This window comes from Aphelocoma coerulescens, chromosome 2 (genome assembly GCF_041296385.1).
Source record: "Aphelocoma coerulescens isolate FSJ_1873_10779 chromosome 2, UR_Acoe_1.0, whole genome shotgun sequence".
Classification (NCBI taxonomy): domain Eukaryota; kingdom Metazoa; phylum Chordata; class Aves; order Passeriformes; family Corvidae; genus Aphelocoma; species Aphelocoma coerulescens.
In genome coordinates this window covers 106,879,118-106,895,444 of record NC_091015.1, presented here as the reverse complement: position 1 = coordinate 106,895,444, position 16,327 = coordinate 106,879,118, and the positions used below count along the sequence as shown (strand labels likewise).

The window sequence follows — 16,327 nt, the reverse complement described above, 5'->3', positions numbered from 1 at the left end:
GGTGCTTTACCCTTGTCACACAGTAGGTACAGGACCTACTGCACACCCCCTCTTTTCAGTGAATGAGGCCCAAGAACTGTGCTGTCCAGAGCTGTTTCGCAAAGAAGGACAATCAGTGCTTTCTGGCATGGGGAAAGCTTCAGTCAGAGAATTCAGGATACCAACAGTTGGGTTTTTTCCCTGGGCTGCAGCTTCTAATTAATTTTCAGTGAATAAAAGGTTTTTTTTCTGGAGAGGACAAAGGTTGGAGTTTTGGGGGTTTTCCTTGTTTCGCTTACACAGAAGATTGAGAACTTGGGTGTCTCTGACTCCAGTGCTGCAAATATAGTTCATATATATATACATTCAGCTAGAGAGAGCTCTCCCTCACTGCCAACCAGTAAATCATGCCTTCTGAACACCCAATTTCTTGTCCCTTAAAATTTTTAGAGCATATTGATTGACACGGATAGAGCATAAACTATATTCCTAAAGTGGGCCAAGTTTTTATACGGCTTTAAAAACGCAGAAGGAGAAGTCAAACGCACGGCGTATGCGTTAGAAACTGCTACCGCTGCTGTCACCACTGTGAAAAAGCAGGCTCCAGACTGACTCCTGTACCACTGGGAATTGGGCTTCTGGCTGCAGTGCTGCAGCATCAGGCAGTGTCTCTGAAATGACCCCACGCTTTAGGAGAGCCTTGCTTTGAGACACACATGGTTGCAGGGCCCCTTCTGAAGGGGAGCCAGCTTTTGTCTTGCCATGTATATGCAATTGAAGCGTGCTCCCCAAATTCATGCCTACTAAATCATGTCTCTGGATGTTGCTTAGACTATGCCAAATTAAGATACATATTCATTGTGGATAAGCAAGCTTTATTATGTATATACTGGGATATTTAGCATTTATAAAAATATTCAGAATATTCAATATGTTTAATATGGCAGCTTTTCAAGAGAATCCACATGACTTAGCACAGATTGTATTGACTTGGGGTATGTAATGAGCATTTTTTGTCCTTTAGATAAAGAAGAGTAGGAAATATTCCAAAGTTCATGGGGAATTCATTTTATGTAAAAATGTCTTTTTGGTTTGGTTTTTTTTTAAAGCATTCAGGTAGAAATAAGAAACCACAATAAATAATGTTATGAATTAATATCTTATTTCCTACATTTTATTTATATTTCATTGGTGCTGATAACAAAGCATTAGCCCAGTGCTAACAGTAGCAAAACTGTGTGTGTTTGATCTTTTTTATACACTGCTATAGGTGACCTCCTTTTCAGTGATGCTGAACACCTGCACCTCCTGTTGGTGGTTCACTACCCTAAAATAGGGTTCTTATTTAGACACCTAGATATAGATTTAGCTGGTTCATTTTTGAAAAAGCCTGGCTGTAGACCCTATTTTTAAAATGCAGAATTAGAATTATTCTGTGATAAAACTGCTATTCAACGTAGCACTGTTGTAAGCTACCATGCTGGGGGATTTTAAAAGCCCTTCCTAACACTGTTTCATAAAGGAAACCTTTAGAGATGATCTTCTGGCTGACTAGAGAAGGGAATGGGGGAACCATGAAATACTAATGTTAATATTTTTACTCTTTGGCAGACTACTCAGGGGAAGATATTTTACCTGTGAGGTGGAAACATTATGTAAAGTGAATCATTTCCACTTGACATCAAAAAAAAAAACCCTCTTTCCTTCTCAAACTACCGTACATGGTAACTATTGTTTCTTGCTCGGAGCATGTGCGTGGCACTTCTGTAACTTGAACTGACTTTACACCATAAACTCTCACGAATAGATCTGTCCCCAATTAAGAAATGAAATGAAGACATGGAGTGACAACGCTTTAAGTGGGAAATGGTAATGTTAACAGAATGCTGCAGGCACCGTTCTCAGTGAGAGCTCATTTCTGCGCTTCTGAAGGCCCCTACAGCTGCATGTGGAAATGAGAGTGTTCCCTCTAACGCCCAGGGACTGTGCAGGTGGAGTCTTCTGGGGGAGCACAATGCCTGCCCACCACGCGAGCTGGCAAAACAGCAGACAACTGAATAATCCCACCCGACACAGACACTGACAAATTGAGACAAAGGCTGGTACTGAGGAGCAAACAGGACAAAAGAAAGGGAACAATCTCCTGCAGAAGTGATCACACCGCATCTTCTGTGGAAATACTGACTGGCATGAGATGAAGCCATTCAAGAAGCCAACCCCTACTCAGTGTTCTGCTGTATTGAGAGATGCTGTAATTTAATCAAATGCTTTGAAGGCAGACTGGCAGATAGCACAAGCAAGCTACCTTCACCATGGAAGAAGTCAGTCAATAAATTCTGGCATGACAATAGTTTAAAAACACAAGATTATGAGTCAATTTATCGTGCAGTAATATAACCCAAATTACAAAAAGAGTCCAGATGTGGTCTGAGCTGCCACATTTCATTTTGGATATATATGGCCATTTCAGAATTTTTTGGAAATGTATTTCCAACTTTGATCTTCCATTGTCTTCTAGAAGAAGAAAGCCCAGATGCCTTCAGAATGTGATCTCAACTACACAAGAGAAAACCATGAGCATGAAAAGATGAAAGAGCGTTTTAAAAAATGCTTAGGTTTACTAAATCTACGTTATTAAACTGATGAGAACCAAAGACTAGCTGAGCGAGTTGGCAGAGCTGCAGTGTTTCACTCTGACACACTCACTGTGTGTCTCTGTCATCCACTCTGTTACTGAGAGATGTGTCCTTGCACAATTTTATCAGATAAGCATCATAAGGGGGACACTACAGCATAACTTTTCAGCTACTGTCCTGCAAAAGCCAAGCAAACATTGCCCAAAGCTACAACAACTGAAGTGCTATGCCATCTTGGAAACTTTTAGGAGAACTGTTGGCCACTCCTATGGCTTGGTGTCAATCCAGATGCTCTCGTGACAGAGGCTGGATTCTCCATGCAGCCTTTGGGCCAGAAAGATGCAAGGATAGAGAGAAGTCGCCAAGAGTCTTCACGAAGGGTGTAGCATATGAACTAGGCAATGTGGTGGTGCCCAGCGAGAACGTTTAATGAGCAGGTGGAAACCAACCCATAACCTTCATAATGTTGGGAGTAGCACGGAGATGCATTCTCTAAGCATGGCTAAAACATCTCCAATAGTTTAGTAAGAGACAGGAGGACAGGGGCTGCTATAGTGAAAATTAAACTAAAAGTGAGGATGAAAGGAAACGTGAGTGATGCTGAAGGCTGTTTCACAGTGGCAGAGAAGCGCCCAGGAGAAGGTGTGCTCTGAAACCCACCTGCCAAGCTGCAAATGGAACAGGAAGGTCCAGGCTGTAACACTATTCTCCAAAGACATAAGATACATGAAACAAATTCTGTTTAACGATTTTCTGTGTAACGGCTTTGTCATGTATAATTCAGAGCTCTGAGAAGTGTTTGTTAAGACAGGAAACTATATACCAGAAACAGGAAAGCACGCTAAGAGAGTCCAGGGAAACTGGTGGATAGGAACTTTTCAAAGGCCAGATACTGGATATCAGGGTACAAATACTCTTCAGAAAAATGAAGACTAAACATTAATTGTCTTATTGCAGCAGACAATGTGTTAATTGTAAAAGCAAATTTCCAGGAATTCTTTATGTACTATCTCACTATTACATGTCAGAGCACATTACAGAGTTACCTATCCCACCCAGTCCCCAGTAAGCCAGTAACATGTTTATTTGAACACTAACAACCTGCTTTACAGTTAACTGATGCTCTGTATATCAGATTCTGATAAAATGCTTAAAAAATTTAAGAGGTAAAAATTAAGCAATACCATTACTATTTATACATGTTATAAAACAGTCAGTGCTCTAGTGATGAGTATCATTGTGCATTTTTTTCCCAGCTACCACATTAAAAACCAAACACCCAATTAATTGTAAAACATACTTGTTTTGGGGCATCTGCGGAGGTGGTGTGAACTTCAGTACCTCGGAGTCCATTAGACTCAAATACCACTGTGGGAACAAGGGGGCTTGTTAACAGATGAACATTCAAGCTTCGTTAGTGTGTGTACATTATTTGAGACCATTACAGATTAACCACGTTCAAAAAAAGACACCAGCTACTAGCCTGTGGCCGGAAAATACCAATTTACCGTAACACTTACTGTAAGAGAGTGTGCTAATGGCAGCCTAGGGCCACTGCCCTTTTTAATTCAGACTTCAGCACTGAAGAAAGCAATCACTGACAACATTAATTATCAGTGTATGTGTAAAGGGACCCTCTTCTTGCATTACTTACCATTTGGCTTCTGTCATTTTGCATCAGCCTGGCTTATGTATGCATCATTCACACTTTTGAGGAGGAACCCGCTACTCTCACTGTCTCATGCAATGCTCAGGAGGTCTCATGACACCGGTGGCTTCAGCCTCCTCCAGCCTCAACCACAGACCGTGTCAGGTTAAAAATGGCTGGTAGGGATTTACCATTTTAGGGCTGACCAGTCTAAGGAAAAATCTTGTTTCCCACAAAAATGTTCCTGTCAACAGCAACGATGAGGCAAAACAAAGCCTTATGTTGTGCTGAAAGGGGTACTTTGATTTCAATTTGTGCTGGTGGCAACAGAATTCATTAGCATATTCATTTCTGAGTACCCTACTCTCTAATTAAAATAAAACATTTGCAAACAGACTTATCTTAAATGCATTGCAATTTTATGGAGTTTGGGCAGGGATCAGGTAAGGAATATATGGAGAACAAGAGCAATAGTCATAAAAATAAAAAACCTGTCTATTAGATTTAGGTACTGGAATTACTTAGGTTAACATGGTATGTGAAATTGAATTCTTGGCATTTTGTTAGCTGAATCTGAAGGCAGGCAAGTGGGAAAGGGAGAAAGCAAGAGCGAGTGTGAAAAGGTACCTGCATGGGACCTCTGATGAGTCCTGAGGTGGCTGGGTTGGGTAAAGCATTTTCCACATTCTCTGCAGACACAGTCTCCTTGGCGTGTTTGTGTCCTGAGCATCCCTGTAGTCAGGAGAGAGGGAGGGAAGGAGGGAGGAGGGGGTGGAGGGGGGGGTGGGGGGGGAGAGGAGAGAGGAAAGTTGAGAAGAAAACATTATGCCAGAAGAAAACATCATTAGTATGTCTAATGTGTCATTATGTGAGGCTACCTTCAGGCCCTGGATGACAACTGTCAGCCTTCATCTAGGCACTGGCTGACAGGCTAGGCACACACAGGACTGCAAGAATGCATAAATTACATTGAATTAAAAAATGCTCCCCATGATGTGCCCGCACCAGGACTGGCATGTCAGGTGTGCGCTTTTCAGAGCAGCTGGATCCACTTCTCAGCCATCACCCAGCTTTGTCAAGCAGTACATCAGGCAAATCAAAGTGACTCCAGCGTGGCGGAGACAAGTCACATGGATAATAGGAAGTGAGTAGGACCAGAGCCCGACTGTCCCCCCCAGGCGGCAATACCTCAGAGACAAATGCAGAGCGAGCAGAGCCATCGCAGACTGATCAAACCTTTCGCCCCTGCCTACCTGCCTGCCGGTGCTGCTTTGACCCCGGACCTCTGAGGCACAGACGAAAGACATCTGTGAATGAAAGTGTCATTCCGGACATTTTGAGCTGGTAGCAGCACAGCAGCCTTCCCCAGCCCTGGGTAAACATGTTTTCTAGGCCATTAGCATTTGTGGAAAACCGTTCAAACCTCTCCTTTTTCTCCAAAGGTCAGTTTACAGCATCTGACTTAAAGGGCTGGTCTTTGTCTTTTTGCTGCTGATCAAAAAAGACACATTTGACTTTTATTGGGCTTTTTTATTATTAAAAAAAATGTTTGAACATCATCTTTTCTATTTTGGTAAAACACCCTCTTCAGAAGAAAAGAGTCGATGTTTCCATTTGCCACTGGAATACTTCGGCTTTTAAAGAAATTCTGAGAGGGATGTCAACAGAAGTGAAGTTTCAGCTTTTCTTTCATATCCCCCCTCCCCAGTTACAGCATTTAAAAAGAGTAAAATTTGGAACAAAAAAGTGGCAATAAAAAAACCTCCACACAACTGAAAAATTTACTGCAGGATGCCACAGGATTCATCCAAAACATGGATGCTGCAGCTGAAAATGAATGGAGAAGACGACAGCTGCCATCTACTCTGCTGGTATGACACCAAGCATCCTAGGATGGTTTTCACCACACCATCTACTGCAAAGAAATGTTTTGCTGCAAAAAAAACTCCAAACAAACACCCCACTCACAGACTGTTTTCTCCTTTTATAATAGCACCTCCTGAAGATGGCAGCACAGTCTGCATAATACACCTGAACACTCTTGCTCACAAAATTAAGTTTTTGGCAGTCAAATACAAGATCATGATTTGGGGGAAAATCCAGATCAGATATACTGACACACACACACAAAAGCAAAAAAAAACCCAAACCAAAACAAAAACAAACCAACAAACAAACAACAAAAAGAAACACTAACAAAACAATTTTAAAACATCACGTAAGCGTCCTAAGCATCAATGAGAACCTTACAGAACTATAATGGGACAGGTTTGCCTTGTAAGGCAGTCAAGATTGAAGCAGGATTTCTGAGCTGTTACAGTATTTTTCCCCTCACTGGCCAGAACTGTAGCTGCAAGCTGGAAAACAAAGCTGAGGGAAGCGTGTGAAGGAACCAGCTGTGGCCTTTGCAGGAGTGCCATGGTGACTGCTGGACAGGCAGGGACTGGCAGAGCAGCTTTGTGAAGCCCAGGAGAGCCGGGTTCCTCCAGTCATGGTTCTGACACCTCTGGAGAGACATTTAATCCCTCTGTAACCCATGTCTCCTTCTGCTGAAGGGGAATACATTTATCTCAGAAGCCATCACTAACCTGATCCAACAGCCTTCATGGAAGCACTTCTCCCACCCATGAGGGACAGTTGAGGATGCTGTTGTAAGCCAATGTATAAACACGCAGGGTGAGTGGGTTAAGACTTCCACGTAACCCCTCCCTACCACTCACTTTATGGGAGTTATTCAAAAAAGCAGGTGGAAAAAATGGATAGCTCCCAGCTGTATTTGCCATTGTTGCATTTCCTAAGTAGCACCATAAAGCTTCTGATAGTTCAGCGCTTTGAGCCATGGGCGTGGCTGCTACAAGACAATGCCCCTATTAGTCATCACTCAGGGTATCCTCTAGGTGAACAAAAGGTGGATGACTACAGGTGTTCAAAAATTAAGGTAAATGAACAGGACTGTGTGAATGGAATTCCTGTGAAATCCATGCTCAAAGCTGGTCTCAAAGTAACCCTGAAGAAAGAGTGCATCTGCTGCCATAACCCACCCTTTCCTAATATGTAAACAGCATATAACCACTCTTAAATAAAACAGTAAGATTCTCTCTACAAGCATTTGGGAAGACTGGGCAGTGTGAAACAAACCCAGCCTAAGCACAGCAAGCTTCATGTTTGCAGCTGTATCACAACAGTACACACAACAACTCTCTTCCAAGGACACACTGGAACAAACACAAATGTCAAAGAAAGGATCCCAAAAGTAAATGTAGCCACTCAAAAGGAAGTTGAGCACTGTACTACCACACACTAAAATAGTCTATTCTGATCCAAGATGACATCATATACCAAAAAAACCCAAGTAAAGTCTACTGGGAATATTCAACTGAGGAAAAACCACGACAAATAGTATACCTAAGCGGGATTTTTGGCTGTCCTTTACGTCATGATTGCCATATTCACATTACAGTATTAAGGCTAAATTGGATGATGCATACCGACTCAGAGGACCCAGCCTATGTAGAGCAATATGTTATTTCAGGCGAAGTTCAATTACCCTCCTCTGTTTGCAGTTGGTAGGATCTCATTCCTTTTGCCTGAAGCAGCTTTTTATTTGAGTGCTATGAAAAACAGCCATCATGCCAATTGGTTTGGAGAAACATCAACAACTTGGAAGTTGTATATAAAATGAAGACAAGCTGCATTAAAAAAAAAAAGAGGTTTCAAATTCTGAAAACTTGATTGCTGTAAAACACTTGGAATGAAAGAAGAGGTTTCAAAGCAGAGATGGGCACTAAATAACTTCCAGTTAAAGTGTCTCTAGGAATCACTGCCCAGCAAAAACATTTTGGCAATAAAATTCCTCTTTAAAAAGCAGGTAAATAGAGACCTCTTTAGAAACCCTGCCCCTATTTTACTTTGTTCCAAAAGTCATCATGAATTTTCTGGTCCTTGCCTTCACTAAGTCATCTTCTATTTCCTAGCTTTTACTGTTTTTCTCTTACCCCTCCTAACATGGCTGGGAGCTCACTGGATCAAGTAAGATTTCTCTGAGCAGGCTGACACAATGTAATAACATCAAGGAGGGCACCCACATGAAAGTACACCAAGCTGGGGGTGGAACAATTAACTGGTACTTAGAGCAGGAAGTGGGCAGGGAGAAACTTTAGACAACAATCCACTGGGATGGAGAAAGCAAAGATGGCAGGACAAAAAAAAAAACTCTAAGGAACACTGAAACTGCAGTTTTAGAAACTAAGCAGTCTTCCTCTGCTTGCTTAACAAAACCCAGGAGCCTGATGTTGGTTAGCCCCTAAGCACCCACGAAATGATCTGCTCAATAAATAACAGGCCCCTCCACAGCACCACCTTTGAAGTGACTGAGCAGAACTGACAATGGGGTGGCTGAAAGGTGCAACTCACCCATGGACTATGTCAGACAGATTCTGCCTTCCTGTCTTCTCTAAAAGGCCCTTCCACCAAGACCTGACCTAACACTCTTGGCTCCTTCCTTGCCTCAGCTTGCACACACCTTCTGGGCACTAGACCACAGCTGTCCTTAAAACTAGCAGCTTCCAAGTGTCCTGGATTTTGTACCACTTGCAAAAAGCTCCATTTCACACACGCTTTTGACAAAAGAGAGCACATTATGTCAAGTGAGGACACTGGAACACCAGCCTGGAATATGTGTTCTTTTCATGTGGAGTTGATTTGCACAACTTCTACAAAGAGAAGAGTAGAAAAAATGGCATGGTTTATAAATGGTGAGAGGTGAGACTATGGCTCCAATTTGCCTCTCCTACAGACACACACACATCTCACATGTAATCAACCAGTGTGATTTTCAGTTTCCACTGAGACAAACTAATTCTGGCAGATCATCAGAAGAGTATGGTTTCAAACACAAATAGTAGGTGTATTTTAATTTACATGGCAGTTGAGCTTTTTTAGTCCCTGAACTTTTAAACTGGCTATTTGCACAACCGATTTTTCTGCTTATGTGAATTAGTAGGCACATATTCAGCTCTACCTCTTTTTAATTATAAGCATACAAACAGATCAAAAGACTCATTTGAAAAATATCTAGCAGCCTTTGATATGGACAAGGAAGATCTTAAGACTTTTGTCAAGAAAGACAAAGGACACTGACAAGTGATTATCCCTCTGTGTTGCTGGAAGACTTGTTTGCAGACAAAACTGAACAAATTCTCCAAAATAACATCACAGATAAGCCCCAGAGGACGTTTATTTTGCCTGAAGCAAAAAGAGGATGATGTGTGCCAGCACCAGCATATCAGGGGGATCTTCCTGTGACAGCACATCTGTGTAACTCTAGCCTGCTTGAAGCAAGAGGACAAAGGAACAGCAGTACTCCAGGTGGAACCAGATACATTGAACCTGCGACAGAAATGTCACAAAGTGCACAAGGGGGGGATGCTGCAATGTTAAGAGAGCAGTAAACAAACCTATTCAAGCCTATCCAGCAATGATAAAAACAGTGAACTTGTAATCCTAACTGTTAAAGGCAGAGAAGGAAAAAACTGGGAAACAGCATGTCATGACTCTGAACAAAGAAAGAACAAGCAAGCTATGTCCTCAGCTATAGAAGGCCTTGTGAAAATCTTACCTGTGTGATCTAGGACAGGGCTGTTGGCACCACAGGTTTGGTACAGTGAAGCAAGGTCCTTTGGAATGTATGTTTTAAAGATATTTAAAATGTCCAAATGTTTCTCATGCCCATCTGATCCCAGATCCTGTTTGCTGGAGTGTAAAGCCGGAGGAACTCCCACGGCGCTAGGCTGAGGCTGCAGCACTGGACTCGCTCGTGCTACCGCTGTGCAGTTTGCCAATGTCCTGATCTCATTCCCACCCTTCACGTGAGGCTCCCTCTGAGGCACCGACGGCTCTTCATGTTTAGGGTACTGCTCACTCTTACAAAGAGGATGGTACTGCAGCGGGGGGTTGTATTTGGCCTTCATGGAGTCAGATCCACAGTGCTTACCTGGAGAGGCAAACCCAGTACTTCCTTGGGGAACCACATACTTTTCCACTTGCTTACTGTTGGTGGGCTGTGTGCTAGGCCTGGATATGACCATTTGAGTAGGAGTTACGCTTCTGCCATAGGTTCCCATTTGCATAAGTTTGGAATTCGCTTCGTATTTGCTTTTTTGTTGTGCTGCTATGCTGTATTGCTCCTGGGAATGGTTTAACTTGGGCTGCCTGTACCCATCCAGACCTGACACACGTGAACCACACTGGCCGAGGGCATAACTGTCCTTTGATGGATGCGTACTCCCAGACTTTGCAGCCGTCCCGACAGAAAGGGAGCTGGGTTTGGAACCTGGCAACGCACTTAGCACTTGAGTACGTGTAAATCTGGCAATGGGCAAAGGCTGGCACTCCTTACCACCAAGAACTGGAGGGGGGCCAGTGCGCCCACTCCTTGCCAGAAAGACCAGGTTGTTTTTAATACTCTTGAATCCATTCTGTTGAACCCAAGGGGGTACCATCGAGTTACAGCTGATTTTGTGCAAAATTCTTTTGTGCATCCACAGGACTTCAGGGTAGTAGGTCTTGTGACTGCAGAAAGGACACGGGTAGACAATTAAAGCAGACTGCAAGGATGTATTCAGATATTTATTGCATGAATTATCCCTTGTTGATTTTTCACTCAAATCGAGTGGAGCTACCTCTAGAGCTTCAGCACCTTTTTCTATCAGAGAATGCTCCCTGTGCAAGTCCAGCAAATTTTCTCTAGCACGACTAGCCTGCACTTCAAGTGACGTTTTCAAGTCCATGACCATGTCTGAAGACGTCTGGCCCACACCCGAAGCAAAGCTAGCAATGTGACTGGAGCAAGGAAGCCCTTGGCTGTAATGAAATACTGGCATCTTTATGTCTGCAGAACCTTGGTATTTTGAAAAGGGTTCCTTGATGACACCCTCCAGTGCTGAGACCAGAGCAGGAATCTCTGGTTTAGATTCCCTGGCCTCATTTTCTCTGGCGTTGCGGCCTCTCAGCTTTGGGAGCTCATCCAACTGATATGTTATCATTGGGGTTTCCTCTTCAGGGAAGTTGCAGTGGTATGGCTTTCCGTCTGAATGGGACAAACAAAAAAATATCATTGTCATTTTACACAGAAAGGAGCCCAAAAGACAAAGCATAATTCAAGATTAGAATAAGATAGCAGAAGAAAAAGGAAACTTTGGTATTACTATTGTAATGACGTGCTACAGACCAAATGTACTGCATGGGCAAGAAAATCTTGAAGTAAGACACAACAGCTCAATTTTCTTTTAAAGACAACTGCGGAGTCTGGATAAACTCTCTAATACTGCATGTTCATGACATTTTGAAGAAAAAAACAATTCAATAACATACCCATGTTAAAATTCTGGGACTGCGAGAAAAATAAACAAATCTGCAACCATTTAATGCTTTAACAAAAGCAAAGATAATGGAGCCAGATAAAACTGACCTAGTTAAAGGTCTGTCAGCGCTTCCATTACAAGCCCCTATTTTCAAAGGGTTTATAACTCAGCAATAAAAATTGGCTCCACACAGAAACCAACCATATAAGCAGGTACAGCATACAGAATAAATTGCCCACTTTAAGGGGGACTTTTGCAGCGGCCAAGTATAAAGGATGAGTTGTAGAGGATGCAAATTTTTAATTTTCTGTCCTTTAGTTTAAAGCAGATATTTTTCTTTTGTTTTTTAAATTTGCTTTTCTTTGTAACATGTGTTTATGTTTCAATCAAACTTTAGGAAAATTTTGTGACTGCTCAATCCATAGGAAGATAAGAATTCAACATTTCAGCCATTTAGATTACAGAGTTCAAAACGCTCTTTTCATTTTCCTCATTTTCATTTCTCAGATCTCCAGAGTAGATTTATCCACCTAACATATGTCCTGGAAAGGGAACATAGTGGGCAGCAATTAGAGCTGTTTAGGGTGAAAGAGAAGAGTAGGATTTGTTTTTCTGGGAGCATGGCTACCTCTGCCTGCTCTCCCGATGCTGACCTCCCAAAGCCACTGATGAAGCCAATGAATCCCTTCAAATCAGTTCACAGATCAATTCCACAGAGATTTTCATCGCAGCAGTAATGCTTACTGCACTGAATCCATTTAGCATGTAACTGAATTGAATCATCTGACAAACTTTCAGTTTCAATTAACACGCAGTTAATGAGCCACTGCCAGGCAAGTGTAAGAAGACTGTGCTCCATCTAAAACATCACCAGTCCGAAGTGATCACCGCATCTGTAGGAGGGGTGAGCAGGGGAAAGGAGTGAACTGCTCTAGAGCTGCATATCCTCTCACATCAGCTCAGAAAAGCCAGCCCTTCAGAAAATCGAGCACTGTTCATTAGCGCAGGGCACTGCCACGGGCGTTATTCTGCACAGTGCAATGTAAGAACCACGCTGTTGGCTGGAGCTGCTCTGCAAATAGAGTCTACTTAGCCTCACCTTCAATTCAGGCAAAAACATTCTTAAGCTTTTGTTTAATTCGAGGTAATTAGGTTAAAAATAACCCATAGGTTTGCAGCCTCGCAGGGCTGAATGCTCACTCTGCTAAGATCATTTTCCTTTCAAACTCTCCAAGGGGGTATATTCAGGGACTAAAAAAAACCTCACAACCCAGGAACTTGTTTTTCCCATATTGCAGGGACAAGGTTTTGGGAAAGCACATGCCCAGCACTACTAGCCAAATTTACAGTTTGAAACAAAGACACCACATGCAGCAGTGAAATCTGACACTGCACATCTGTGTTGTTTTCAAAGCATATCTGTCAAAGCCCAAAATATTTGTGCTCTTAAATAAGATTTTAAGGTTTCTTTTTATGATCACAAGGAGTGGCTGCTTTGATCATTGTAGTAAATAATAAAGCAAAGCAAACCAAATCCTTTGGTTGCAGCAGTACTCCGTGAAGAGAGAACCAATTTGCTGGCTGTGCTGGGCAGAGGAGGGAGGTGGGAAACCACTGCCAGCCCCATTCCAGGCACTGCAGAGCTGGGAGGCTCTTGGTTCACCTGTGCAGCCGAGATGAAGGGGGGAATCAGCAGATACCTGCGACTCCCAGGTTGCTCTGTGTAGCACAGACATCCCTGAATACTTTCTTGCTTGGTCAAAATCAATGTACCAAGCTGTTTCAGCAAAGAGGACAAGGTCAGACTGCGAGAGGTGGCACATGTCAGATCTGGGCTTGGTCTTTAGGTCTGGACTGTTCAGTTTAGGTCTGTACTTGGGGAGGGGAGGAGGAGGAGAAAACAGACAGACAGCCCACAGTCCCATGTGCTCCAGTAAAGCCTGGGACTGCAAACTTTGAGGTGGCTGCAGTCCTTTTTGCCCTATTTCCTAGTGCATCCATCTATGAAAAAGGGATTTTCCAGGTGGAAAATGTAACACAGAGCAGGAAAACGATGAAGGCATTCCTGAGGTGTACCTAGGCCTGCAATGCTGTCAGTGCATTAGATAAAAATTAGTAAGGCTAGTACAAAATACAACCATAAGCTTCTAACACCTCTTAGTAATGTCTTGCTAGATTCAATTCCTCTGATGTCTCACAAGAACAGTAATGAACATACCAAGAATAATTTTAAAGCTTAGATCAGGAGGCTCAATAGCAGTACTTGTGCTAATTGCTCAAGCTGTACTTAAAAAAAATTAAAAACAAACAGAAAAAACAACAACAAATGAACAACCAACCAAAAACCCCCAACCCCCTACACCTCTTTCCCAAGATTTGGACAGAAACAATTTTCACCTGCAGGCCAACTCAGACTTCTTCATCAGTACAAAACACAGCCTATGCTCTTCCCTAGCCCCATCCTGCTCTCCACCAGGGATCCAACACTACAGACCTCAACACCCAGACTGCCACGTGCCTTCCTTCCCATCATGGCAGGTGGTCCAGGCTGGGTAATGAGCAGGTAACAAAAGCCAGGTGGAAGAGGGGATGAAGGCAAGAGAAGATGGTAAGCATACCTAAAATATAGGTAACGTCTTTTCAGAAAAATAGACAAAATTTATTTCTGCCTGCTCCCAGCCACTTGCCCCAGCTAAAAAGGGTACTAATAATCCTTTTAAATCACTGGTATAAAATATCATTGTAATCAGCGCAGTGCAGGCATTGCTGTCACCAGAAACTTTTGGAATTTTATTATGGCCAGGTCAAAGCAAAAAGCTATGAATGAGATGCCTTCTGCTTGATCTCCAGGGACTATAAATCATACTTCTCATTGAAAGAGTTCTTTGCTTAGCATATTCTTGCTTTTTATCCTACAGTCTCCATCATCTCTTTATATTTATTTTCTCTCAATTCCTTTGTTTCTTACCCCAAACAGCTGTTTATCTGTTTTACTTTAGAGTGAGGAAGGTCCTTTTACCACAACCCTGAAGAAGTGTTACAGCTTTTCTGTGTCACAGATACCTGGGCAACAGCTAAAGCAGAGGAATTTTCCAAGGTGCCCAGCTACGAGGTGGCTGCTGATGCCACCTCAGGACTTCAGTTTGGCTGCAGCTTCAAATATCAACAGCATCACAGGCCACACGGAAAACAAAGCAGGAGAGTGCAAAACACTTAACTATATAAAAACCACAATCTAGAAACAAAGGAACATTCAGGGATGTTGAGCAGTTCCTGAGAAATATACCTAATGGCACTGCTCAGTTACTCACACACATAGATAAAAGAAACTCCCCTTCTACCCACACACATATCCCCCTTTCTCCCCCTCACATGCATAAACTCCACTTGTTTTCTTCCCAGCACTGTGTCTCCACAAAACCAAATTTCAGAATGGGCTACACAGCTGTTTTAATTCATGAGGCTTCCTATAAAGTAAACCAGGCTACAAGGCAGAGGACAATGAAACCGTGATTTCTATTCAGAAGAGCAGAACTGGCTAGAAATTGGCCCCTTTTCTGGCTAGTGTTACAGCACTAGGAGTCTAAGGAAAAGGAGCAGATGTGGTGTGTTTGATTTTCAGTAAACATTTGATAGTGATTTGCACTTCGAGATGAATACTGTGGCTTGATTTGAAAACCAACTGCAAATAAATCATGATAAAAGCAAAGGATAACATGGGAAGAAGGTGCAATATTGCAAAGACCTGTATTAGGTCCTATTTCAGTTGGTATTTTCTTTAATGTTCCAGAAGAGATTCTAGGCAGCATGCTAACTTAAATCTCCAGGAAACATCACATTTGGAGGAGCTGCAAAAATAATAGGGATGAGGAAATAATGCACAGGAACTCAGAGAGAATAGAAATGCAGTCTGAAAATAATCAAATGAGATTCATTCTGGGGAAGAAAAGCAGGCCAAGACAAGTGAAGGGAAATGATCCAAAAAAATCCATGCAGTGGGAAGGCAGAATCTGGGAAGAAGCAATGTTGAAAATAACAGATGTTACAATAGATAGCACGTTAAATATGAGTGTACTAGATAGAAGTTCTTCAGCTCAGCTTTCAGAAATAAAAGTACACATTATAAAAACAAAAATAAAACTACCCCTCTGAAGAAGACACAATGGCCATGCTGGTCACAGGGGGTTTTGAATGTACAAAATATATGAAAAACATATATAAAAAAATTTATCTACATAAATATATATACACACCATAATAATGGGCACTATGTAAAAGCCCACAGTAAGCATAATACAATGGGACCCGGCAGGGGGAAAAAACCAAAAAGCAGTTTTGCAGCAGAAAATCATGTCTTTATTCTGTGAAAGTAAGGTTCAACAAAAACAGTCCATGTCCCTAGAATGTCTGTGCAGATCTGCAAATACAGGTAAATCAGAAGGAGTTCAGAGAACTGCCACAGAAAAGTAACCCACCACAAAATAAAGACAAACAGTTCCCCCACATGGCTGAGGGAAGACAGAAGGGTGACAGGCCAATGTCTGCAGCCTCCCCAGGAGTTCAAGCTCCAGAAGAATTATGTCATCCAGAGCACTGGAGTCTATCAACAACAATCAGATACACTTGCACACAGAAAAACTCATGATTAACAGTAAGAAAAAAAAAGATAATACGTATTTGTAGCTTGAGGAATAAATGTCAAG

The 16,327-nt window shown here is 42.3% G+C and overlaps 1 protein-coding gene across 4 annotated transcripts in view; it reads right to left on the bottom strand.

The window, feature by feature from the left end:
* The window catches only part of ZNF516 (zinc finger protein 516), a 102,617-nt gene that overhangs the window by 5,535 nt on the left and 80,755 nt on the right, over positions 1–16,327 (bottom strand). For 2 of the 4 annotated variants that reach the window (XM_069004328.1, XM_069004327.1), the window contains exons 3-5: positions 9,881–11,350; positions 4,891–4,995; positions 3,916–3,983 (exon numbers count right to left, since the gene is read on the bottom strand). In XM_069004328.1, the coding sequence (XP_068860429.1) occupies positions 3,916–3,983; positions 4,891–4,995; positions 9,881–11,350 (1,643 nt within the window). Of the gene's footprint in view, positions 1–2,384; positions 3,284–3,915; positions 3,984–4,890; positions 4,996–9,880; positions 11,351–16,327 lie in introns of those variants that run through there. The other 2 variants (XM_069004326.1, XM_069004325.1) reach the window with 2 other exon arrangements.